Source organism: Boleophthalmus pectinirostris, unplaced genomic scaffold, assembly GCF_026225935.1.
Source record: "Boleophthalmus pectinirostris isolate CB_2022bp ecotype Guang Dong unplaced genomic scaffold, ASM2622593v1 HiC_scaffold_22, whole genome shotgun sequence".
Taxonomy (NCBI): domain Eukaryota; kingdom Metazoa; phylum Chordata; class Actinopteri; order Gobiiformes; family Gobiidae; genus Boleophthalmus; species Boleophthalmus pectinirostris.
Genome location: NW_026571190.1, coordinates 7,709,177 through 7,736,441, shown reverse-complemented (window position 1 = coordinate 7,736,441; position 27,265 = coordinate 7,709,177). Strand labels below are relative to the sequence as shown.

The window sequence follows — 27,265 nt, the reverse complement described above, 5'->3', positions numbered from 1 at the left end:
TAATCTGGTGCAATTTACAGTTTGAAAAGTACAGTAAGAGCATTAGATGGGGCACAGTTGCCTATAAAACATTTACACAACTATTATATGTATTATCATACAAAGATATGCATCAGAATGATACATTTACAGTGGTAACAGGCATTTAATCAAATAAAATTTTAGTTATTCAATGCAATACATTTGATTCAAAAATCCCTTGGCGAGCTACTTGGAAGGGGTTGGAGGGCTACAGGTTGGAGACTTCTGGCATAAAGATTGTAAAGTTGCACCAAAACTTGTACTTAACTAAACTAACCTGTAATACGTGAAATGTAGTAAAATATTAAAATCACAACTAAACCAGGGATGCCATTAGGTGCCGTAATATACTAAGGACTCATCACATCATAAAGTCCTTTTAGGGTTATTTATAAACTGGTTTTATTCATAGGATCTGGCAACCCAAGAGTTCATTCTAGTTGTCTGATTTTATAATAGGGTTGAGATAATATAAACTACTTTGTGTATGGTCATTTTTAAAGTCATCAACATCTGTAAAATGTGTAATAAATAGATGAAAATGTAAACCACAAACTTTAAAGTATAGCATCGGCAAGAATCAAGTAATCAAGAAGACATTCTGATTTGCAAGTTGCTACTCTTGGGTGTTTTATTATATGTTTTTCTGAAAAATATCACTTTATACTTTTTATTTTGAGGGTCCATATTACGCTACTCTCTGATCTGTGTTGTGTCCTCATCAACAGACCTGGAGTTGTGTTTTGTTTCATTCACACATGTCACACACTTTAAACTCCATACACCTTCAATAGAATCATTTGGATAGTTGCAGCCTAGGGATTGCTGATCTCTACTGAACTAAAGGTAAAAAGATTTTAACTTGAAAACTGCAGCTCAGTGACATCACAAGGTGGAACAGAGCATTTTGAGCTTTGGAGATGTAGACATACTAATAATAAAGGATTACTCAAACATGTGAATGAAGCAAAACTCAAGTCCAGGTCTGTTTTTGAGGATGTAACAGCAGTATAACATGGTTTAAAGCTCACAGGAGTCAATTTTGTGTAATCTAGGACCTTTAAAGTATAAATAGCTGTTGCCTATGGTTACGAGTTTACCAGTGTATTCTGTGGCTCTTCCTCCTGTCTGTCCCCTCCCCTAGCCCCCCTCCCCTCTCCCTCCTCTCTTCAGACCTCCCTCTTTTGCCTTTGCTACTTCCTAGTTTTTCTTCCCTCCATTTTTAGTTCACCCCTCTTTTTTGTAGTTTCCCTCTTCAAATACACACAATTTCTTTGCCAATTCTTCTCTCTTCGTCTCTCTCCATTTCTCTCCCTCCTTTCTCTTCATACCTCTCTCTTTTGAACCTACATTTTCTTCCCTCCCTTTTTTCGTTTACCCCTCTTTTTTATAGTTTCACTCTATTTTCTGTTCCCTCTTCTCTCTCTTTCTCCCTCCTCTATCTCTCTTATCTCTTTCTCTTTGTTCTTTGCTCCCCCTCTTTCTGTCTCCTCTCTCTCTCTCTCTCTCTTTCTCTCTCTCTGACCCTCCCCTCTCCTGACTACCCTCCTCTCTCATGAGTACCCTCCTCTCTCCAACCCTTTTCTCTTTCACTCTGAAGTTGGCGTTCGTGTTGACTGGCCAGAGTCCGCGAGCTCTCTTTGACAACCCAGTTTTCCCCTCTTTTTTGTCATCCAATCGTTTTTCTGCACTCCTCCATTCTCCGGGCTAGGGTGAGTCGCCTTGCAAAAATGTTGCCAAGTTGTTGAAAAGTAGACTGTGAAATGTAGTTAGGAAATAGAACTTCTTAGAGTAGTTTTAAGCAGGTATCTTTAACTCATAAATTGAGTTTTAACTTGCTTTTTTGCAGTTCCACCAATGGTCTTAGAAATCTGGCATTAAGTAAAGTTTGCAAGATAACTTTATCCATACTCAAATTCAGGTAACCTACTTATAGCATGTAGGGGAAGGGAATAGAAAAGTTATGTTCCAAGCAAGAATACTAAGCTTAAAACTTTATATCAAAGTTGATATCAAAGTATTGTGAGAAATTTTGTAGCTTTACATAGACCAAAAACTTCATAATGTGTAGGACGCTTCAAAGCAACCATTCAGAGTTTTTAGATACAAAGATTTTAGTGTACTTCCTGGCTTAAACTACAATTTTGCTAACTTCTGCTCTTTTCGTCTTGACAGTTATCTTTCCGCACACGACTTCCTGGTTGTATTCCTCGCTCTGATTGGCCATGTCCTACCACAGCTTCCTCCTGGAACCAATCAGCTGCCACGCCTGGAACAAAGACCGGACCCGTGAGTATGCACATCTGTCACTGTTTAGTTGATCAGTGTTTTAATATGTTGTCTAAATTTAGGTGCAAAACAAGAGCATAACTCACTCTCACGAATGCAAAGCTCAGCTGGTGCTTGAACGCTGAAGAATTTACATTTTTGGCATTGAATCACAAGCTGCTGAAAACTATTTTATTAATTTAGCCTTCACTCAATGTTGTAAACATGCCTGATAGAAGGAAATGTGGTTTAGGGTTGTGAAAAGTGTCAAAAATCAGAGTCTCATTTGAGCAGGTATTGATACTAAAGAAGTGACATTCACAGGACAGAAATGAACCTTTTCTGAATCACTTTAGAATGATGTTGAGCTGTATCAGAACAAGTATAAGAGCACGTTCAGGGCAGCTGCGGGGTCTTAAAAGTCTTAAAAGATCTTAAATTTCATGTTCCAAAATGAAGTCCTTAAAAAATCTGAAATTATGTTGTCCAAGTCTTAATTTTTTCACAAAGGTCTTAAATTTCATTAACCTATTTTTTTTTGTATACTCAACCGGGCTGCAGTGTAATATTAAACGGAGGGAGGAAAAAAAAAAAAACAACAATGTGAAGCTGAACTTTGCCTAATATAAGTGCTAAAATGCATCTGTATTTGTCACAATCTGCGTTTGGTAAATGTGCAGAGGCTAAAACCCACTGCAAAACCAGTCAGAATGTAATGTCAGAATGTAACTCCAGTTTGGAATTGGGGAAAAAAAAAAAAGGTTTTCCATTTTATGTAAAGTGCCAGGGGAAAGAAGTGGTCCTTAAACTCTGGGTGAAGGTCTAAAAAAGAGGCGCAGAGTGTTTCAGTGCAGAACAGTTTGCTTGGCTTTGTAGTCGGTAGATTATTTTGACTTGGTCATTTTATAAGTAGCTCGCGTGCTGAAAAAGTGTGGGCAAACCTGTTCTAGATATAGTATTTGGTTGGTCATTATTAAAATTGGATCAGGTGTTTTTCACCCACATAATGGGTGAGATGTTGGTCTTAATTTTCATTTAAGTGGTCTTAAAAAGTCTTAAATTTGGGGTAGTCAAACCTGGGGATACCCTGACATAGGCTAGTATACGCCCATGGACCACTATGGAACCTACATGTACTACTGAGGGTTACACAGATATAAAACCACATGGGAATCTAAAAGAAAGTACTATGTTTTAAATATTGGCCTATAGAATGTTGTCATGTCAGCTTAAACCTAGCAATATACAATAATATTACAGAGTACTTACAGTATGATATGATAGATTTAGCTGTTTAAAAGGTTGGGCATTATTACAACTTACTACATATATTACTTGAAGTGGTAGATAGAATATTTGGTGCAGTACTATTGTCAGTGAATAAAGTAAGAATGTGATTTGTGGAAACTAGGATTGTCAAAAGTATCAGAATTCGGATACTAATCTATACTAAAACTAGTATCGAAACTAGATACTCATTTGAGCAGGTCTCGATACTAAAAAAAGTCCCATTCACAGGACAGAAATGAAGCTTTCCTGAACCTTTCCTGAATAATAAACAGACCACGTGGATAATAAAAGAAATTATTATAATGATTTAATGTTGAAAATAGCTCTGTCTAAATAAAGACTGTTTTTTTTTTAAAATTATCATTGTGGTATCAGAAACGGTATTGAGTATCGAATCTATTTCTTAGTAATGAAAGTTTGACATTTTTTACTTTCTTAACTGAGAATGAATTGAACTGATTGACAGCTGACTCAAAATGAATAATATACATGCGTTTTAGAGTATGGCATTCAGAAATACAGACAAATTAGGAACTTCATAAAAATAAATTGCGGACATCTTCCAAAAGGCCTAAAAGGTGGTGTTGCTTCTGATTGGCTGGCAGGTGAAGAGAGGTATTTCCTGTTTCCTGTTTCTCTGCAGTGGTTCTGTACGGGCTGCAGACCAAGGCCATATTAGGTCGTTTTCTTCTTTGAGTTTAGCAGAAAAGCGGATGTGACAAGTGGCTGCAAAAGTTGAGTACATATAGAGAAGTTTGACTGGAGCTAGCGAGATTTAGGAACCAAAACTTATCACAAAATCTTCCAGTTCCGTACATAATGTCTGTTAGTAGCACATATCTGCGGATTAATGAAATAATTTTAATTTGTAATGCTACAATTTGGCTTTTGTACACCTGCTGTAACAGTTTTGTGGAATAGACTCAATATTTAATACCAATTCTGATACTATGACAATAATAAAAAACACTCTTATACATTAGAGTGCCATTTTCAGCATTAAATTGTAGTACTTTCTTTTTTTAGTGTCGAATAAGTATCAGATTTTTTATACTTTTGACAACCTTAATATTCAATAAGTGGTTAGTACTCAAGTGAATTCTTAAGTTGTGGTTACTCTTATCACTTTGAGTAAGCCTACAAGTGACAAAAGACCACTTTATACTTTCTATTCCCCTATTCAATAATACCAGAAGATCTTCACTAGGTTTTACAAAATGTTTCAACTAAACCATGACCTGTTTAAGAGACCTGGTTTATAATACATCTGTTTTTACCATTTGTTCCTCTCCTTTAAGCCTTTTTCCATTCAAGGCCTACACCATGCGTAAAACGTGTGCTTTCAAGTAGTCATAATATACGACCACATTGCTGCTGCTATAAATAACTTTGTCCAATTGGAAAAAACATGTAAAATATTCCACTCTTTTTCATGTGGTTAAAAGACATACAGTCATCTCAACAGAGCTTTTAGCCATGTTATAACGGTGTTCATTCATCATTAAAGTATTAAGTATAAAGTATCATTAAAGTATAAAGTAAGATTACACTTACATTTTTGAGTAGTCCTGTATTGTCCTGTATTCCCACCCACAGCTCTGTACTAGAGTTGTCAAAAGTAATGAAAATCATATACTAATCAATAGGGCTGTGCAAAAATATTGATATATTGTATCGTTTAATGTCATGATACAGTATCGATATCATGGGCTGCTATATGGATATATCATCAAGAGTATTTCTGGTGTTTTTTACTAAATTATTTTTTTTACAGTGCTACGGTTTTGTAGCCAGGTTGGCGCCACCTAGTGCCTCTGCTCAATTTCATTTCTCTCCAGCGACTAGGTCAGGAATCAAAATACACTAGACGGTTCGCAAAAACCCCAGAAGTGCAAATTCGGGCACCAACCAATCAGCGAAGAGCCATATATTCTGTGTTGTCAACGATTCCTGAGATCAAGGATTTAAAGCCGGAATAAAGAGAATGAATTCATCAAGGGGAAAGACGTTATTGCCTTTTTTCCTACGGGATTTGAGAAAAGCTTAATATACCAGTTAGCCCCGTTAGTAGGGCATTACATACGTCACGACCAAATAGCAGGGATTGGTTAAATGATAAAAAGTACCTGCCTACCGTCAAACGAACAAATTTTAACAATTTGGTTTCTATGAAGTGTAACGAAGTGAAATCGGCTGATGAATCAGGCAACGATTTTGTTGCATGTTTAGAGAAAGGAAATTCGTTTATGCGACACATTTGACATTTTCACTGTTTTAATGCTTTAAAATGGGCGTGTTTGATATTAACTTTGTACAAGAAGTGGTTTAACAATGTTTACTATCACAGCCATGATTTTGCCATTATATTTTATTGAACCGTATTGAATCGATTTGAAATATATCATATCAAATCAAAAGCTCACTGTATCAAGATATGTATCATATCATGGCCTATGTATCGAGGTATGTATTATATCGGCAACTTCTTAATGATACCCAGCCCTACTAATCAGTACAAAAACTAGTATCGAAACTAGATACTCATTTCAGCAGGTATCGATACTAAAAAAGTCACATTCACAGGACAGAAATTAACCTTTCCTGACTGTCTTTAGAATGATTTTGAGCTGTATCAGAACGAGAATAAGAGCACACAGACTAATATATACACATGGACCACTATGGAACCTACCTGGACCACTGAGGGTATTATAAAATAAATTACTATGATTTCATGTTAGGATTATTGTGACTGTGTTATTGGAATTGGTATTGAGTATTGAGTCCATTTTCTTAGTGTCAAAATCAAGTTTGAAATGAAAATGCACTAATGTACAGTATTTCAAAATGTGCCGTAAATGACCAGTGCCATTTTCTCTTGCTTGTGTTTGCCTCCAGAAATTGCGTTGTGTCCCAACAATCATGAGGTGCACATTTACAAGAAGGATGGAGCCAAGTGGAGCAAAGTGCACGAGCTGAAGGAGCACAATGGACAGGTGACAGGTGAGCTCTGCTGACAATTTTATATGCCACTCAAGGACAAAAGCAAAGCAAGTTAAAGGTCCTATATTGCACCTGATTGATTCTTGTGAGCTTTTAGTCATGTTATAATGTTGTTCCCTCCTCAAAAACATACCTGGAGTTGTGTTTTGTTTCATTCACATGTTTGCATTATCGTGGTTTATTTGTCTGTCTGTATCTTCGAAGTTCAAAATGCTCTGTTCCACCTTGTGATGTCATTAAAGATCCATTAAACCCCAACCCGAAGCTTTAGTCCACCCCTAAGCAAAATCTGAAATATCCTCCAGGGTGGGTGGTGCCCAGCAGGTTTGGGGGAGTGGGTGTGGGACGGGCTCTGGAGCGATGATTGACAGCTGACTGACAGCCACAACAATCCAACAGGGCGCTGACCGGTGCACTCCAGACTTTGAAACAGAGCAGACATTTGTGCTCGGATCATGCCGTTTCCCTTTTCTCTAGACACACAGGTTGGGGCGTGGCTGAGAGGGGCTCCTCTTGTACCACCCGCAGATACCAGTGGCTGCGCTCGTCATGTAATAATCCTGCATCTGACTCATTGGCAGCTGTTAGTCCAACCAGGAAATTCAAATGTCCTGGACGTAATCGATCCTAAAGAGGCCATTACAGACACAACTTTGACCCAAAAAGACAAATATGCACTAAAATGCCAAAATAAGGCCAGGGATAGGTATACATTTCTATTTTAGACTCATTTGCACAGAGTGATTTTGGTGTTTAGTGGCCTTTTACGCAGTAGTTTTCAAGTTAACAGCTACCCTTTTATCTTTTATTTTTTCGAGATTGGAAATTCCAGAACTGAAATCATCCATATGATTTTAGTGAAGGTGTATGGAGTTTAAAAACACAGTGGAGCACTTCCTGTATTACCACATGACACATCACGAGGTGGAACAGAGAGTTTTTTGCTTGAGAGAAGAACTCAGCCCAAATCTGCAGGTTTGTGTGTTAAACATGTGTGAATGAAAACGAAACACAAGTCCAGGTCTGTTTGTGATGAGGAAACAACATTGGAACATAAGATCAGAAAATAGATTAATATGGGCCCATTAAATGTGAGTTGGAACAGAACTACAGCACCTTAAAAGCAATCTTGACCAAAGCAGTGCTAACCCTGTGTGTACATGAGTCTGACCCCCTGTGCTTCTTCTGCAGGGGTCGACTGGGCTCCGGAGAGTAACCGCATCGTGACCTGTGGAGCCGACCGGAACGCCTACGTGTGGACGCTCAAAGATGGCGTCTGGAAGCCCACCCTGGTCATCCTGCGCATCAACCGCGCTGCCCGCTGCGTGCGCTGGGCCCCGCGCGAGAACAAGTTTGCAGTGGGCAGCGGCTCCAGGCTCATCTCCATCTGCTACTTCGAACAGGAGAACGACTGGTGAGCTGTGGAGTCTTCTACTTCTTTTCTTCCTGCTATTTTTCACTGTAGCTTCTTACATTCGTGGGCAGGCATCCCTGAACATCAACTTTTCAGTACCTTCTGTTAGAGCCCTACAGAAATGGACTTTTTGGATCCAATATGATACAGATAAAAGGGGTTTTGAAGATGTCAATAGCCAATGTAAGAGCCAAAATATTTAGTAAAAATGTAAAAATTCACTGTAAATCTTCAACTGATTCTAAAACTTTTAAATAGCATTTTAAATTGGGGAAAATTTACTATTATTTGGCCTCTTTACGACCAACTTTAAAGACTGTAAATGGGCCTAATGGCATTTTTGCATGACATTCTAGCCAGTAAACAATGTAGCCTAAGTAAACTACCGCTGTTAGCTTTTAGTGTTTATCGTAAATGCGTGCACGTTACGGTAATTACGGTAATGTACCTTGTCTCAGACAGACAAATTACTCTGCAAGTAAATATTGATGCGGCGCCACATATTATGACATTTATCTTTCTGTAAATATGATTAAATGGATATAATATACTGTATTTTCCGGACTATAAGTCGGAGTATAAGTTGCACCAGCCAAAAAATGCCTAATGAAGAAAAAATATATATATAAGTCGCACCGGAATATGAGTCGCACTTTTTGGGGAAATGTATTTTGTAAAATTAGAGACCAAGAACCGACATTTCATCTTGAAACGCAAGTTCTAGTAATAACAACAGAACAGAGAACAACAGGCTGAAAAGGCGTTAATATGTTAATGTAACATATGAACAGTTCTTCAGATAATTATAGCATAAGTAACAGAACATAATTTTACCAAACTCACAATCTCACTCCAAATCACTAAATCCATTGAATTCTTCATCCTCGGTGTCACTTCTGCACGACCTCCGGAGGTAAACCATAGATCCATGAGGTAAACAGAGCGCCTCTTCCTCTTCTGTGTAGCTGTCGTCAGACTCAGCATCAGTTCCAGTTAGAATTATTCCAGCCTTTCTGAATCCCGACAGGATGTTTCCATTGTCATTGAAGTTCAGTCTTTGTCGATTCATCCAGTGACTTCCAGGAAAGTTGCATGGTGCACTCTCCCAGTTGCCGTGAAGCTGTGGTCTCCATCCCCGCTTTCCGTCAGTCCCACACAAGTTTCTCTCTCACACCAAACTTTCTTTCTGCTGCTCGATTACCATTTTCTGAACTGGAGTATAAGTCGCAGGAAACACCCAAACCATGAAAAAAGTGCAACTTATAGTCTGAAAAGAAAAACAGTAGTCAAAGCTTTTAAATGACGTATTGCATGCCCACATGGACTAGGGCCCATATCGGCCAACTGATATATCGGTTGGAACCTACCTTTTATCTACCTGGTTCCAGTCGTGCCAACTGTATAGTAAAATGTGACATCAACAGTGTGTTAGCCTTTGAGAGCCAAAATCCAACCTTCTGAACTCCAAGATACTTAAACAATCAAAAAGTTGGACACACTTTTTCATTTCTGTTTCTTCTTTGCTTCCATGCTTACGTACATTTCTGTTTCTTCTTTGCTTCCATGCTTACTTACATAGTAGATAGGGGTCTCCAACGTTTTTCCTCCAATGAGCTACTTCTACAAAAGGAAACTGCCAGAGAGCTACCTATTTTAACAGTCAAAAAAAGTGAGTGAATATAAAAGCCTCTGCAAGCCTCCAAGACAGGAGAACACTGATAAAACATAAACCATTATCCATTTATCAGTGCACAAAGTTAGTCATCGAAATGATAGATTTACAATAGTAATTAATCAAATTTTACTTATTAAGCACAATACATAGAATTTAGAAATCCCTTGGTGAGCTACTTTGAAGCTCCTGAGCTACAGGTTGGAGATCCCTGTAGTAGATTCTCACTGGAGGCATCAAAACTATGAATGGACACAAAACGTTTGGGTTAGTGTACTTTTGGTTGTGTATTCAGACGTGAGCTGTGACCATAAGAGGTTATGTGCACAGACCCTATAGTGATAGCATTATCAGCACCAGGAGGGGTCTGCTTCTCCCACCCCAGAAACAAGCTGACACAGAACTCCCATGACTCCACTGGGTCTGATTATGTTTAGACCTGGACATTACTAAAGCCATAAACTACCTCAAAAATACTTTTATGATAACTTCTTCAATGAATTTTTTCACTTTAGAACAGTATATTTGTTTGCATTATATTAATGTTGCTCATTATAAAGTCTACATATTCCCCTCACTGTTTCCTGCAACAATAGAATAAAAGAATACCTTCCATACATTTATATTATTATTAAGGTGTCCAGATTACCTTATTTACCCGGGACAGTTCCAGTTTTGAGTCCTGTGTCCCCTGTCCCAGCAGATTTATCCAAAACCACTGATTTTTATACAAGAAATGTCCCAGGTGTCCCTATTTTTGACCAATTTGTTACCCACTAGCAGGAAAGGGGCCAATATTTTGTCCTTTTTTTGCTAAAACACATAAAATCATGCTTGAAAATAAATCCCTCAGATTAAATAATGACACATACGTGAATCGAGAAACGGCAATGTTTAGCACTTTTTTCACAATTTTATTATTAGAAACCATCAAAATCCGGGTGTGTCCCACTTTAATTTTGAATACCTGGTCACTGTTCATCATTATCTTTATTATAAGTTGCAAAGCTGTCCAAAACTTTGATCTTCATGATGCTGACTTGGTGTGTGTGTTGTGTAGGTGGGTGTGTAAACACATCAAGAAGCCCATCCGCTCCACCATCCTGAGCCTGGACTGGCACCCCAACAACGTCCTGCTGGCAGCCGGCTCCTGTGACTTCAAATGCAGGTAGGAGCCCGTGTCTTGGAGGCATCAGGTCATTCAAAGGCACTGTTGGGCTTTGAAACTGTAATGCATTATTTATTACTTATTACTGTCATTTCAAAGTAATTTGTTACATTACAATATTACTGCATTTAAAATATAAGACATTACACAAATATTGCAGCACTTTAAGTTACTCTCACCAAAATAACCGTGTGAAGATGCTGAACTTTTGCACCTTATATGGACTGAACCAGGACTAAACCAGTACTGAACCAGGACTAAACCAGGTCTAAACCAGGTCTAAACCAGGACTAAGCCAGTACTGAGCCAGGACTAAACCAGGATCAAACCAGGACTAATCTTGGACTAGAACTTGGAATCTAGGACCACCCCTGAGAGAACCCCGAGCCCATGGAACAGGGTGTCTGCAAGGTGTGATCAGGCGTTAGCTGCGGTTAGCCCCATAGAGCGCGGCGTTCTGCGCCTTTCCTTTCGCCCGTAGTTACCTGATGATCTATGTGGGCATGTCTCTGGCGTTTCACCGCTGCTGATATCGTAGTGATTTTAGCGAATTTGGATGAAGAAGAACCCACCACTTCAATCCAGGTTAAAAAAGCATTGTAATGCGCATTACTGACATTTGTACCGAGTAAAATATTACTATTTTTTTTCCCTGTAATGCCTTACATTACTGCGTTACAGTAAAAAGACACAGAGCAGCATTCAGTTTAGTTTTGTTTAGGACTCCGTAGGTTTAATCAGTGGATATTCATTTGATAAACAGTATATTTTCCTTTTTTTTCCTTTTTTTTTCAGGGGCTCAGGTAAACTGTAGAAATCATAAATAGGACAAATACGTTAATCGTTTACCTTGGTTCTCCAGACCAACATTCTAGCTAAAGCTTGTCCCAGTGGTATTGAAGGATTAGTGAAATCTAGAGAATAATTTCCCGTTTAAAGCCTGTAGGTGAAGGGTGTGACTAGGTACAGTGCACTAACAAAGAAATCAGGCCACAGTGTAACAGTAGCTCTGAGCACAGAATACAGAGATATAGAGATATGTTGTTCAAGTGTGTCATAAGTTACGTCCTGAAACTGAACAAAATGTTTTTCAGCACAGTACAAACATGAAGAATAGAACTAAGACAAATGATACTGATTGAATGATAGATTTATAAAGTCCAATAACGTAAAAGCCTTTAAATATGATATAACTGTAGAGCTCTGGAATGATCCATGCATTCAATTTTATTTGTTTGTTTTTTATTTGATTTTTTATTTATTTATTTTAGTTTTCTTGCTGTTCATATGCTGCTTTTATTTTCTGTCATTTTTTAACAGGGTTAGATTTTAATAAGTACAGGGTGTCCCAAAAAATTGTACATAATTTTGCAGGCCAATAATTTTGGCAATTCTTGTTGAAATAACCTGAAATTTTTACAGAATGTATCGAAACAGATCAAGATTTTATATTTAATGTTTTATTTTTGTTTTGATTTCAGGTTGAGCTACTGTATGCTGTTCACTCCCAAAGAGAAGTCATTTTGCGTCTTGCCCACTGTCACCCAAGACTATGCAGCATGCTTTCAATGCAAAATTTGGAAAAACTTCACCAACTGGCAAACAAATTTGGACTTGGTACCAAAAAATTAAAGAGGAAGGCTGCTTGTGCAGGGCTTAAGGATTACATATGTGTGCGAGCATTTTCCAAGACCAGGGTAGCCGCAGGGTCTTAAAAGTCTAAAAAAGGTCTTAAATTTCATGTTCCTAAATTAAGGTCTTAAAAAGTCTTAAATTATGTTGTCCAAGTCTTATTTTTTTCACAAAGGTCTTAAATTTCATTAACCTATTTTTTGTATACTCAACCGGACTGCAGTGCAATGGAAAACAAGACAATGTGAAATTACGTAACGTGAATGAACATTTAATTTGGAGTATGTGCAAACAATACTTTGGTTTCTGGTGCCAGCGGCAATGAATAAACAATCATTAGACTGGAGGAAGACGTTGGATGGATCATGGGGAAGTGTCAGTTTAATCCACAGTGGCTCTTAGATTCTAGATATAGTACTGTAGTTGCTTGGTCATTATTAGAATTGGATCTGGTGTTTTTTGCATGCATAATGGGTGCAGTGTTGGTCTTAATTTTCATTTAAGTGGTCTTAAAAAGGTCTTTAAAAAGTCTTAAATTTGGGGTAGTCAAACCTGGGGATACCCTGAAGACGCAAAATGACTTCTCTTTGGGAGTGAACGGCATGGCTCAACATGAAAACAACAAAAATAAAACATTAAATATAAAATCTGGTTCTGTTTCTATACATTCTGTGAAAATTTGAGGTTATTTCAACAAGAATTGCCAAAATGATTGGCCTGTGAAATTATGTTAATTTTTTGAGACACCCTGTACTTTTTACTTCAGCCTAAACCCTTTCGGTCATATCATGAACCAAATGGCACTGTAGTCTATGTCCCTGTGATCCTGGAAATGACTGAAAAAACTACTACTATTACTACTACTACTGAACAGAGCAGTGATGTACTTTCTCTCTTATCGCCCTCCCCCTCTTCACAGGGTGTTCTCGGCCTACATAAAGGAGGTGGAGGAGAAGCCTGGTCCCACGCCCTGGGGCAGTAAGATGCCATTTGGGGAGGTGCTGTTTGAGTCAGGGGTCTCTGGAGCAGCGGCCCAGCCCAGCGTGGGGGCGTCGGGAGGGGGCGGCTGGGTGCACTCCGTCTGCTTCTCCCACTCTGGAAACAAACTGGCCTGGACCTCCCACGACTCCACCGTTTCTGTGGCTGAAGGGGGCAAGAGCGCCACGTAAGCACACTAGGGCTTTCACATGCACTGTCAGACAAAAATTCGGAGAGAGTTTTAGTTTTTTCTCAATTATGACTATTTACATTGTAGTTTCTCACTGAAAGCATCACATGTTTTAGGTTTTGAAGCAGATTTTTTTTTAAAGTCACCAGATTATTAGATTAAAGAGTTTATATTGCACTATTTTTGATCTGTTTTAATGGTTCCACAACAAAAATATATAGATTACTTTTGTTTTATTTGTAATAAATATTTGAGAGTATGAGAGTTCTTCTCTCAGACAAAACACTCACCTTGTGATGTCATCATGTTATAATACAAGAAGTGCTCTACAGTGTTTTTAAACTCCATAATCATTTAGCCAGTCTGGCACCAGTGTCTTTGCTCAATTTCATTTCTCTCCAGCAACTAGGTCAGGAATCAAAATACAATAGACGGTTCGCAAAAACCCCAGAAGTGCAAGTTCAGGCACCAGCCAATCAGCGAAGAGTCATATATTCTGTGTTGTCAACGATTCCCAAGATCGAGGATTTAAAGCCGGAATAAAGAGAATGTTTGATGAATTTCATCAAGGGGAAAGACTTTATTTGCCTTCTTCCGACAGGATTTGGGAAAAGCTTAATATACAAGTTAGCCCCATTAGCAGCACATTACATACATCACAACCAAATAACAGCATTTGGTTAAATGATAAAAAATACCCGCCTACCTTCGAGTGAACAAATTCTAACACTGCGAGGTTAGAATTCGTTTCACTACAAAGTGAAACCGGCTGATGAATCAGGCTAATAATCATTTGGATCAGTTCAGTAAAACATTATGTGAAAAAACTACTCAAGTAAGAGTGGTGGTAGAAAGAGTATTGAAAATTTGTATTGAAATGAAAGTATAGTTACATGGCTAATAATGTATTCTACTAAAAGTACAAGCCTATTAATGAATTGTCTACCTAGATACCCTCACCAATATTCAACATAGTACATTTTCTGAATAAAACCCAACAGTGAGATTTGTGCTCATGCTCCATTTGCTTCACCTGTAACCTGTGCTGTGTTTTTACCCCAGTGTGAGCAGCCTAAGCTCAGAGACTCTTCCTCTGCTCTGCGTCACCTTCATCACCGAGAACAGCCTGGTAGCCGCAGTAAGTAACATGATGTTGATCTAACAAATAATAGATAGATGACAGATAAAAAATGTATGTGTGTTTTCTGCCCACAGGGACATGACTGCTACCCTGTGCTGTTCGTGTATGACGGGGCCAAGGGCAGCCTGGCGTTCGGGGGTAAGCTGGACGTGCCCAAGCAGGCGGCTCAGAAGGACATCAGCGCCAGGGAACGCTTTAAAAACCTGGACCGCAGAGCTTCAGAGACCAAGGGCAGTGACAAGGAGCTCAGCAGCCTGCACAAGAACAGCATCAGGTCTGTACTCTTACAGTTAAAGGGCCCATACTGTGCTATTGTCTGATCTGTGTTATAATTTATATAACTTTATTTACAGACTCAGGGTCCAAAGCGTACACAGAAGGACACACACCCACAATCATATATAAACCCACCCGTCCACACAACACACACACACATTCACATTAAAAAAACCTACAGTGACATAAGGTCCGGTAGAATTAAAATACATACAGCTGGTTCTTGCAGCATTTCCAGATGTCAGAGTAATATTGGGTGTCACTTTCCTTAATATCAGTCAAGCTTGATATAATTCCATTTCTTGATTCATTTAACCTACACATAAATTTATACTTGAGGTTCCTCATTAGAGCCTGGAACGTGGGAATATTTGCTGTAACAAACAAAGCACAGGCACTTTCCCACCTTGGAGTCTTTAGCAGTATTCTGAGAGCATCATTATATGCCACCTTAATCTTATTCATCTTTGCTTTGCTGTAATTACACCGTAGCTGAGCTGTATATATTAGGGTACAGTATGATCTAAAAAGGGTCATTTTGATATCATTAGTACGGTATGGAATTTGCGTGCCAGCATATTCACTTCTGAATATAGTTTGCAGCTCTGACGCTGGATGTCATCATCACAGGAGTCATTTCTAATAATATGGCCCAAGTATTTTGCTTTTGTTACATTAATCAGCTGATTCTCATTTAAATAAAAAGAGGGGAAGCTTACCTTTTGATCTTACTTAATCTGGGAATCATGACAACACACTTTATACTCAATTTTATTTTAAATCATACTCCATCCCATACTCTGAACAGTCAATATGGTTGTTTCCTCATCACAAACATATCTGGAGTTGTGTTTTGTTTCATTCTCACATATGTAATACAAACACTGTATATTTAGACTGAATTCTTCTCTCAAACACTTGTGATGTCATGTGGTAATACAGGAAGTGCTCCAGTGGGGTTTGAAATGTCATACGTACAACTTCAGTAGAACCATTTGAATGATTTCAGCCCTGGAAATGCTATACTCTCTAATGAACTAAAGGTATAAAGTAACTGTTAATTTACTCAAACGTGTGAATGAAACAAAACACAATTGCGGGTTTATGATGAGGTAACATTATAATATGACTTAAGGCTCACGCTACACTCCAGCTCATACCTGGAGTTGAGTTTTGTTACATTCACACTTTTGAGTAATCTTTTTGTAGACTGTCTGCATCTCCAAAGCTCAAAATGCTCTGTTCCACCTTGTAATGTTATGACGCGGTAGTTTTCAGGGTAACTGCTGCCTTTTACCTTTCGTTCAGTAGAGAACTGAAATTACCCAAATGATTCTAGTGAAGGTATATGAAGTGAAAACGCACTTCCTGTACTACTACATATTTAGAGTACCACATGTACTCTAAATATGCAGAATGAAGCAAAACACAACTCCAGGTCTGTTTGTGATGAGGAAACAACATATAACATATAATAGATCAGAAAATAGAGTAATATGAGCTCTTTAAATATTCCTCTAGATCTAATTTAGTTTACCTCAATTATTTTGCAATTTTGAACTTTATTTGTGTATATTCTAGTGAAATCTCGGTGCTGGATGGAGGGAGGGCCCAGTGTACCAGGTTCTGCACCACAGGCATGGACGGGGGCATGGCCATCTGGGACGTCAAGGTATGTCTCTGAATTACTCGCATACCAGAGTCTATCAACCAACATATCTGAGTTGAATGCGCCTGTTCGTTTTCTTTTTTTTTTTTTTTTCACAACAATATAAAACCAAATGGCTACCCAAACTAATGTATTTGGGGCCAGCTATAAAATGTTTTATGAAGCGTTGTCACGATACTGAAATTTCAAACTCGATTTTGATATTAAGGAATACACTCGATAATCAATACTGATTCCGATACCAATTATAAAATTACAATAAAAACACTTGTTATTACCTCCGCCAAGGAGGTTATGTTTTTGCCGGCGTTTGTCTGTTTGTTTGTTTTGTTTGTTTGTTTGTCTTTTAGCAACATAACTCAAAAAGTATGGACCGATTTTGATGAAATTTTCAGGATTTGTTGGAAATGTGAAAAGGAAGAACTGATTTCATTTTGGGGGTGATCCGGAAGAAATCCTGGATTCTGGATCACTTTGAAATTTTAGTTAACATTGTGGTAAATGGGGCCAAAAATTTTGTTTCTCAATATCTCGGTTAATTATTGACCAAACCCCATGAAATTTGACTCAGGGATGGACAATGGGATCCTCTTTCATATTCCAAATTGAAAGATACGAGACAAATATTTATGGAAAACACAATTAATATGAGGGGGACTGTAGTCCTTGGCGGAGGTCTGCGCTCTCTGAGTGCTTTTCTAGTTTAGGCAATAAAATCTGATATTCAGCATTAAATTGTAATACTTTATTATGCAGTATAATATCTGTAATCCCTCAGTGGTCCAAGGGCGTATACTAGTCTATGTGCTCTTATACTTACCCTGCGTTCGATTATCTTCCAACTCCCACTTGTACCTCAGATTTGATGTCATGTCCTGCCCCTTTAATTCTTGAAATTTGCACTTCATTTTATGTTATGATTTCTCTTCTGTTACAACCTAAGGCACATTAACGCCCGATAAAACAAGTATTTGTTCAATATTGGCCTCACCACAAAACCGACTACCAAACTCAGGCAGTGATACAGACGTGGTAAGGTATTGCACTAATACGAATGACTGAAATTGTCATTTAAACCTCCAAAGTGTTAGCCAGGCTGGCGCCACAAAGTGCCTCCGCTAAATTTCATTTCTCTCCAGCGACTAGGTCAGGAATCAAAATACACTAGACGGTTCACAAAAACCCCGGAAGTGCAAGTTCGGGCATCAGCCAATCAGTGAAGAGACATACATTCAATGTTGTCCATGATTCGATCGAGGATTAAAGCCAGAATAAAGAGAATGTTTAGTGAATTTCATCAAGAGGAAAGACGTTATTGTCCTTATTCCTACGGGATTTGGGAAAAGGTTAATACACCAGTTAGCCCCATTAGCGGCGCATTACATACGTCATGACCAAATAGCAGTGATTGGTTAAATGATAAAAAGTACCCGTCTACTGTCGAGCGAACAAATCCTAATGCGGTGAGGTCAGATGGTTTTTACAAAGTGAAACCAGCTGATGAATCAGACTACCAAAGTGTCCAAATACAATGAAAACACTTCATATTTACACGTCACTATGGGTGCAGCCATCTTGGATTCTGACTCGAAATCCTTGCTTTGTTTACTTTTTCCGCCACCAAGGTCCGAGTCGCACCATCCCAGGTAAAGGGGTGTGTCAAGCATGTCGCTTGGCAGCTTCCTCGGAAAACCGATTCAGAAGAATAATCAAATGCAGTGTTATTCTGAAACAGCTCAAGATCACTCTAAAGCGATTCAGGAAAGGTTAATTTCTGTCCTGTGAATGTGACTTTTTAGAATCGGTACCTGCTCAAATTAGTATCTAATTTTAATACTAGTTGTGTATTGTTTAGTATCTAATTTTTGATACTTTTGACAACTCTAGTTTGTAAATCCTTATACCGGTACTGTTAACACAATAATTAGGCCACAGCAAGACCACTTTGTAGTATGGACCTACCTGAATGACTGGGGGATAACACAGATATAAAGCCACATGGGAATATAAACAGGGTAGCCGCGGGGTCTTAAAAGTCTTAAAAAGGTCCTTAATTTCATGTTCCCAAATTAAGGCCTTAAAAAGTCTTAAATTATGTTGTCCAAGTCTTATTTTTTTCACAAAGGTCTTAAATTTCATTACCTTATTTTTTTGTTTACTCAACCGGGCTGCAGTGCAATTTTAAACAGAGGGAGGAAAAAAAACAAACAACCCTAACCCCTAACGTAAATGAACGTCTAATTCGGAGTATGCGCAAACAATACTTAGTTTGTCTTGTTAGAATGTTATAAATGATTTGATGATTTTGGGCCATTTTACAAGCAATGCATACTACTATAAAGTTCTGAATGAGATTTTATCAGAAAAGTATTATTAGAATTGGATCTGGTGTTTTTCACTCGCATTATGGGTGTGATTTTGGACTTAATTTTCATTTAAGTGGTCTGAAAAAGGTCTTTAAAAAGTCTTACATTTTGGGTAGTCAAACCTGGAGGTACCCTGATAAAATATATAAGAAATATAAAAGATATATATAAAAGAAGATTTAATGTTGAAATCTATTCCTTAATATTGAAACTGAGTTTGAAATTTGAGTATCGTGACAACACTAACACATACATACTTGTTCTAATCCTCTTTTTCCTCCTCTAGACTCTGGAGAATTCCATGAAGAACTTGAAGATTGTCTGAGAGTTGCCTCAGAGCCTCAGACATAAATGTATGCTGCCATATTATGCTTTTAGCTGAAAAATGAATGGATATTTTAAAATACGCAGACCTCAGTGCGTAGAGTCAAACTGAAGGAGCGAGCTCAGGTCTGGACATGGTACTAAAACCCTTTTGTATGTTAATGCTTATGCTGGTCATAAACAGTCTTTGAATAAACAATGCTGTTACACAACATTTTGTATCATTTCAAGTAGCACTACTCAATTATGGTTACTTTTACTGTTTATTAATATTTCATGAATTTAATGTAGCAGAGTTGATTTCTATTTAACCACTCACTTATGGAAGATAATTTATTTCATCAGATTTTGAATTTCTCACTTTGAATTGTTTAACTTTGAAAAAACATGTTTGAATTATTTTTATTGTGAAGGTCATTTGATGAAATTATGTGTACATTTTCAAAGGGTTAAAAATTCAATATAAAATAAAATAACCTTTTAAATATTCAGCACAAATATTTTCAAGCCCTCAAACTCAACCGTGTAAAATTCACATTCAAAAATATCTGCGCTGAATATTTAAAGGTGAAATTTTTATTTAGAATTTAAAACATTAAAAAATTATACTTAAAAATTTTACTAAAATTCTGAATAAAAATACAGCAACTCAAACATCTTTTTTCAGAGTTAAAAAATTTAGTGAGAATTTCAGTGATATATAAAATTCAAAATCTAATGAAACAAATTATCTTTCATACTCACTCAAATACCATTTTTGGAGATTCTGAGACAGCAATTTGTAAACTCCTATAATGTTGTTTTGCTGTATTCTTTGATCCAATTTTCATTATTATGGAACACTGTGTGGCTACAGCAACACTTTTTACTCACAAAATTCCATCCGAGGCTTGAGTTTTGGACGTTGTGGGAAAACTGTTGAAACAAAAGACCCTAAACTGGTAATGGCTCGAGTGAATACGAATGAAAAATATGAGTAAGAAAGGTAAACTAGTCACAGTGGATGGGTACGTACAGTTCCTTTAAGTTATTGCTTTGACAGATTTAGTGTCCGAGGGCTCATTTACATTGCTTTGAAAGTTTATTTGTACTTCTAGAATCCCTTTCTTTATTAGATTTCACGAACAAAGGGGCAGTTTTACTAAATAATGGAGCAACAACCATACATTTACATTCCGACTGTCTGGAGCAAATTATCTAGTATGTACAATGCATATACAAGTATATACTTTAATATACATATATATACACATTAATATTTGGTCCCTTTACAATGATAAGGAAACATCTTAAAATGATGAGGTAGTATCTGATATTTTGTCTAAAGTGATCACATTTATTTTTTCATCTGTTCTTCCTGAATATCATGACTTTGTAGGATTTGGTAATTTTTTTTTAGGTTGATATGAGCAAAAACACATTTCCCAATTACATTGTGCCTTATGAGTGGTGGTTTAAACCTCAATAACTCAGAAGAACTTTCCAGATGAACCCAGACAGAACCTTATCGTTGTACAAAAAAGTTAGCGCCTCCTGGAGATGAAAATCACTTCGAACACTGTACAAGAGCACCTTTTGTACGTTCATTTTACTGAATAACCAGACTCAACAAACCACCCACACTTCACATGTCATAAAACTTCAGAATGTTTTCATATGGTGAGTCATGGGTGCGCCAGGGGAGTGCTCTGGTAGTTGAGCAGATAACAGGCCACATGAAACAACTCCTGGATGCTCCCACACACAGGGGCAGGGGCGGTCCTGTCAAATAGCTTGTAGTCTGTGATTCTCCTGAGGCACCGCTCCACATGGTTCCTGAGCCGGACCATAGCCTGGATCTGCTCTACACTTTGTTTGCTCTGGTTCTGGGTGTGTTCTGGGAGGCAGACAGGCCGGTGCACTCTGCAGCGAGACACGTCCTCTATCAGCAAACCCCTGACCACCATAACAGCCATGTGGGGCTGAAGCACACTAGTGATGCCTGACTGTCTGAACACCTCACAGTCACTCAGGATCCCGGCGAAAAGGGGGGAGACAAATGTTACTGCTCCATGAGGGGCCATGCCCACCAGGGCCTTGTATGTGGAGAACTGCTCAGTGTGCCCCAGAGTAGCTGAAGGCCTTTGACAGTAGATCTCTACACAGTCTAGCACCACCTGAGTGTCAGAGAAAGCCTCAAACTCAGGCGGAAGGAGAGTCATCACAAGCTCACCCGACAACCACAGACATGTGCCCCCCAGCAGCTGGGATAGGAAGTGGCCCCAGGTACTAATAACCCTGCTCACCGCTGGAGCATCAAGACCAAACCTGACAGCAAGATCTTCAGGAGGAAAGCCCACTGACAAGTGCATGAGAAACAGGAGCAGCTCATCAATAAAAGGAAGCTTCTGCAAAAGACACATCAAATTAAAAAGTAAAAAAAAAACAAAAAAAGAACATGTGAATATTTAATCTGAGAGCAAAATACTGTGGTGTGAAGAGAGCTGTCGGAGCCTGCCGCTGCACAGGCGTCAGAGCTGGTCATGTAGGTCTTCACTGCAGGCTCAATCAGTCTCCAAAAGTGTTGGAAATGTTGGTACGAGGTAAATCTGGGAATATGATATTAAGAAAACAAGGCACAGTTTTACTACAAAAACAAAGAATTTACCCAAGAATTCAACCGAAACAGCTAATAACCAAGAATCCATTGTGTTGTGGCAATATTACATAGATGACCTGTGTGGATATGTTGAACTGTGGAGACAAGCCAGCAGAGAGAACTTGGTCTGCAGTTAAAGGTGCAGCACCTAATTTTTACCGTTTTAAAAACATGAAAAACAGAACTAGTTCATTTCAAACAGTTTGCAGTGGTCCTAAGTTATTCCTCACTTACCTTATGCATTTTTGTTACCAGTAGATGGAAGATGTGTAGTTATAAATATTAATACCTGCCCAATGATAATGATTCATGACAGAGCTGAGTGTGCTTGAACTCCTCAAATCCATTTTCTGAATACAGAGTCTGCCAACTGGAAACTTGGGGAAACCGCCCTGTGGTTCTCTGGTCTCTCTCTGGTCTTTTTCTGGAACACTATCAGAGTCTACATGTATGACCTGGGGTCTAAATTGGAATTGGAGTAATCACCAGTAAGCAAAGAGCAGTGGGCGGAAATAGGGGTTAGGTGACAACAGACATTTGTGAATAGGTTTGAAGCTCAGAAAAGTCCCTTTGCCATAATATGCAGCCTTTAACATGTGAGTGTACCTGGTGTAATGGTGCACATGGTCATCTGAACATGCATAGCGCTCCAAACCAACCCCGCTGCCCAGCAGCCCCCAGTCAGCTTGGCTCTGGAGGACCGGCTCTCCTCCCTGCAGGACCCCTCTGGGCTGGGCCTCCCTGTTCTCTGTCCCATGTGTCACACAGTAGTCATGGTCTCTGTCCCTCTCATGATCTGTAGCAGCTGAGTGCAGGGAGTAGTTGTTCCAGTGGAAGAGTTTGGGCACAGACCCAGTCTTTAGTCTTCTGAGGCTCTTAGGGCTCTTTTGCACTAGATCCCACGGTAAGAAATGTCTGCTGCACACACGGGTCCCTGCGGTAGGAGTAAAGTCTCTCCGGATGTTCACTAGCCACAGTTCACGCAATGGATTGCCCAGTTTTGGGAAAGAATGAAAACTAATGAGACGATTGTAGCGAGAGGAGAAGGTACACAGAGGCACACAGCAATGCAGAGTTGATGGTCCCACTCGCTGAAAACTGAGCCTCCTCTTTGTATTTTTAAGCAAACTCATGTTTGCTCTCCTCTGTTTGTCTGGAGCAAGCTAGCACAACTCATGTCATTGTACACGGAAGTAACCACGCTTACTCCTACCCACCGGAAGTCAGCAGATGACTTAACCACATCCGTGCTGATCAAAACTGCGCGCCGCGGTGAACACGAGAGAACACGATGAACATGACGGAGGCGGAGCTGCCCAGGACCGTGCGCTCCCGATGCCACAGGAGAACAGGTGCATAACTTTACAGTGACACTGGTTTTATTCAGAGAAATGCACATTAACATTTACAATCTCATGTGCAGAGGCGGTGTCTACGGAGCAGCCAGAAAGTCTACGTGCAGATACGGCTCAGTGCAACTGTATGTAAACGTCATTTTACACTCAAAAGATTTTCCAAAATATTTTTTTTTTATCAATTTGGCTTCCATTTGTTTTGCAGTGAACAATTCTACGATTTCCAAAGAATGTGTCCTGTCTGTGAACTTTTTTATTTTATTAATCTCCATTTGGCAATGAACACCAATGTATTTTATATTCCAGCCTCGCTCACATCTGAGCACGTGTAATAAATCCTCCTGCATGTACCTCTTCTGTCCTGTAGAGGTCAGACAAGAGTCACACCAGTGTTCTATGTTCACAGCATGGATCTATCCTAGTGGATCTATTAGGTTCACAGTGTGGGTAAAGGACTCTGTTTTGTTACTTAACGGTGCATTGGACAAAAATTTGAGTATCGAATATATTGGTATAACTGTAAAATATGCAAGTGCTGTTTAAAAATATGAATGATTCAAACAATGGTATGCAGGATACTTTCGGGGGTTTTTTTTGGGGGTTTTTTTTTGTAAATGTATTGTTTATTTGCAGCAATTTAGTAACCAGAACTTGCAGTAACCTCATTTTGGTCATTATTATTCCCCCCTACTTCTTGTCTGCTTTCACTACTGACTAACAACCCTCTGAAACTCTCTGAAAGCAGACCAGGCAGAAGCTACAAAATACTCTTGTCCGGTGGTGGGAAAAGTACTGCAAATGTGTACTCAAGTAAAAGTACAGTTACATAGCTAAAATGTATTCCATTACAAGTGCAAATACTGCTGCCAAAACTGTACTTAAAGGTCCTATAGTACGAAAAATAGATTCTTGTAAGCTTTGAGCCATGTTCTAATGCTATTACATCATCCAAAACATACCTGGTGTTCTGTTTTGTTTCATTCAAACATATTTGTGTAATCCTTAATTACAGATGTGGAACAGTTGTATATCCAGAATATATTTATTCACTGTGGTGTTTTACTGTGAGATGACCGGCTCTGTGAGACCGTGAAGGAGGAACATCAGAAAGGTAAAAGGAAAAAGGTGGTGTAAGAAGTACTCCATTTTGTTAAGTAAAAGTAAATCCACTTAAATGGAAGTACAGATACATGAGAGCAAAAAATTACTCAAGTAAAAGTTAAATTTTCACATGCAAAATATAGGAGCAGAAGTTACAGATAACTGCTTTCAAGTGTAGTACAGTAAAAGTATCCACTGTAAAATGTTAGCCAGGCTGGCGCCACCTAGTGCCTCCGCTAAATTTCATTTCTCTCCAGTGACTATGTCAGGAATCAAAATACACTAGACGGTTTGCAAAAACCCCGGAAATGCGAGTTCAGGCACCAGCCAGTCAGTGAAGAGCCATACATTCAGTGTTGTCAACGATTCCTGAGATCGAGGATTTAAAGCCGAAACAAAGAGAATGTTTGGTGAATTTTATCAAGGGGAAAGACATTATTGCCCTTCTTCCTATGGGGTTTGGGAAAAGCTTAATATACCAGTTAGCCCCATTAGCAGCACATTACATACGTCATGACCAAATAGCAGCAACTGGTTAAATAAAAAAAGTACCTGCCTATTGTCGAGCAAACGAATCCTAATACTGTGAGGTCAGAAGGTTCTTACAAAGTGAAACCAGCTGATGAATCAGGCTAGTTAAATGTTCAGATAGATAAATAAATTGACTTAAGTACAGTTCGTTCACTTATGTATTTTCCACCGCTTTAAAAACATTCTTCATTTCTACTGAACTGACATATTCTGCTTCTTATATGTACAAATTAATAGGCTATTTCATACTCTGTTGTAATGCATAGGCTATTGAAGCATCACTAGTAAATAACTATTTCACATTCCGTCAGCACGAATCCAAAACTATAGAGTCTTTGCAATTTGCTAATTGCATCGACTCAAATTGCAAATTTGAATTATCTTGCAGGTGAACAAATACAGAATGAAAAGAACACAGTCAAGCACAAAAATGAGCAATCCTATGACTCTCTACAAGTATTAAAAGTGAGGACCAACTGTTTCAGCCCCATTCAAGCAAAATTACAAATACCAAAAAGAAAAACAACTGCCTGAACCCTTGGAACCCAACACCAATCAAACTATGGAGAATTCATCTTAAAACAAGAAGACTCAGACTATAAAGGGTAGTTTTGTGATCAAAACTGAAAGAAATGTCATCATATTAGCTTCAATACAAAAACCAGGACTCTGTGGTAAATGGACAAATCTGATGTGTCCAAGCTAAAACTAAACCATGTGAATGTACACAGTGCGGTAAAGGAGACACGCGGTAACTCATTCAGAAAAGGGACCATTCAGTTGTTCAGTCTGCAGCAAAATATTTAAACGAAAAGCCCACATGACTTCTCATCAGAGCCTGCACACGGGAGAGGATCCCTTCAGCTGTTCAATTTGTAAGAAAACCTTTGCGCGTCAAAACCATTCTGACCAAACACACAAAAGAGGCCCATCCCAAGGCAGGACCATTAAGCCATCCACAGTTTGCAAGGAGAAGTTTAAAGACCAGAAAACTCTCAAAACACATGATCAAAGTCACAGAGATGGGAGGCTCTTCAGCTGTTCAATTTGTGACAAGGACTTCTCCAGGAAAGACCATCTCTGTTTACACATGAAGGTCCACAGCAGGCCAGAGTCTTTCTGTCTATTCTGCAACATCTGTATCATCCACAAGTATATTCTACAGAGGCACGTAACAGAAGAACATTCTGCCGTATAGTTTAGAAACTACTACTCGCTTGTCTCCATGGAGATATATGTTTAATGTAATGATGTAGAAGATTGCAGGAAAGCAATAATATCTCTATGGAGAATCCGTGTATCATTCGTTCATTCGTTTTTCAATATAAAACCAAAAATAAGAAAATGAAAAAAACAACAGTTTTTTTCATTATTTGTCTCCAAAACCAAAATGAAACAACAGATAATGATTCATTTTTTTAGTTTTCTATTTTGTGTTTAAATGAATAATGGAAAAAAGGGATAGAGGCCATTTTCCATTTCCGTGACTTAAACTGTGATGCCGGACTTTTGCGCTCCGTACGGACTGGACCAGGACTAAACTGTTTTCAGTTCTGGTCGCTCTCCATCGGAAAAGTTAGGTGGCGTGCCTTTAAATGAGGGTATACTTTTTTGGAATAAAAAGATTTATTTTTTCTAAGTTCAGATATTATATTGTTTATTGTCAATGTGTTTTTCAAGTGTCTTTTTCCTTACTCACCATGATGGGTATCAAAAATTGACCTACTGAATAAAATAAAATAATTGTAAAACAATAGACCAGACTCACGATAAGAAACGCTACTTCTGGCTGAAAAAAATGTTCTTAGGCTCCTTGTTTCTGGTTTGCATGGCACGACTCTTTAAACTTGGAGAAAGGTGCTCAATGTCCATCAGATCGCCAATGCAAGTCTCAAAAAAGGAGGAAACAAGAGGTGACCTGCATTTTTCTAAATGCCTGGGACATCAGTGTTTCCCAATCTGTGAACACAGAATGAAAACTGAGCACCACAAATTGATTCCACGAGATTTTGTCATTCCTGCTCACACGGAGAGAGTGTGAGAGCGAGAGAATGAGAGAGAGATCAGTGGGGGTACACTTATAAAACACTTGCACTATTTGCTCTCTCTGCCTGCGACTTCAGGGATGGAGTCACCCGACAGTGTACGTGGGCACACCTCCAGGCTCATAACAAAGCCCGGCGCGGTATGGGCGAGAACCCAAGGAGCTACCTTATGATAGTGCATTT

At 38.7% G+C, this 27,265-nt stretch overlaps 2 protein-coding genes and 1 long non-coding RNA gene across 3 annotated transcripts; 2 read left to right on the top strand and 1 right to left on the bottom strand.

Annotated features, from left to right (window-relative positions):
* Positions 1–1,573: 1,573 nt before the first annotated feature.
* On the top strand, positions 1,574–19,624 carry LOC110158262 (actin-related protein 2/3 complex subunit 1B-like). The gene is made up of 10 exons (XM_020922708.2): positions 1,574–1,733; positions 2,197–2,310; positions 6,478–6,582; positions 7,774–7,996; positions 10,729–10,836; positions 13,388–13,633; positions 14,699–14,774; positions 14,852–15,051; positions 16,635–16,725; positions 19,375–19,624. The coding sequence occupies exons 2-10, from the start codon at positions 2,247–2,249 to the stop codon at positions 19,411–19,413; spliced, it is 1,152 nt and encodes a 383-aa protein (XP_020778367.2). The 5' UTR covers positions 1,574–1,733; positions 2,197–2,246; the 3' UTR covers positions 19,414–19,624.
* Positions 19,625–19,928: 304 nt separating this feature from the next.
* LOC129410335 (uncharacterized) lies at positions 19,929–23,257 on the bottom strand. Its single transcript, XM_055158233.1, has 3 exons — positions 22,657–23,257; positions 21,880–22,000; positions 19,929–21,799 (listed from the first exon to the last, which is right to left on the bottom strand). The coding sequence occupies exons 1-3, from the start codon at positions 23,181–23,183 to the stop codon at positions 21,077–21,079; spliced, it is 1,371 nt and encodes a 456-aa protein (XP_055014208.1). The 5' UTR covers positions 23,184–23,257; the 3' UTR covers positions 19,929–21,076.
* A 64-nt stretch (positions 23,258–23,321) lies between these two features.
* Positions 23,322–24,433, top strand: LOC129410427 (uncharacterized). The gene is made up of 3 exons (XR_008632858.1): positions 23,322–23,402; positions 23,474–23,530; positions 23,611–24,433. It is a non-coding gene; the product is annotated as an uncharacterized LOC129410427 (long non-coding RNA).
* Positions 24,434–27,265: the final 2,832 nt, after the last annotated feature.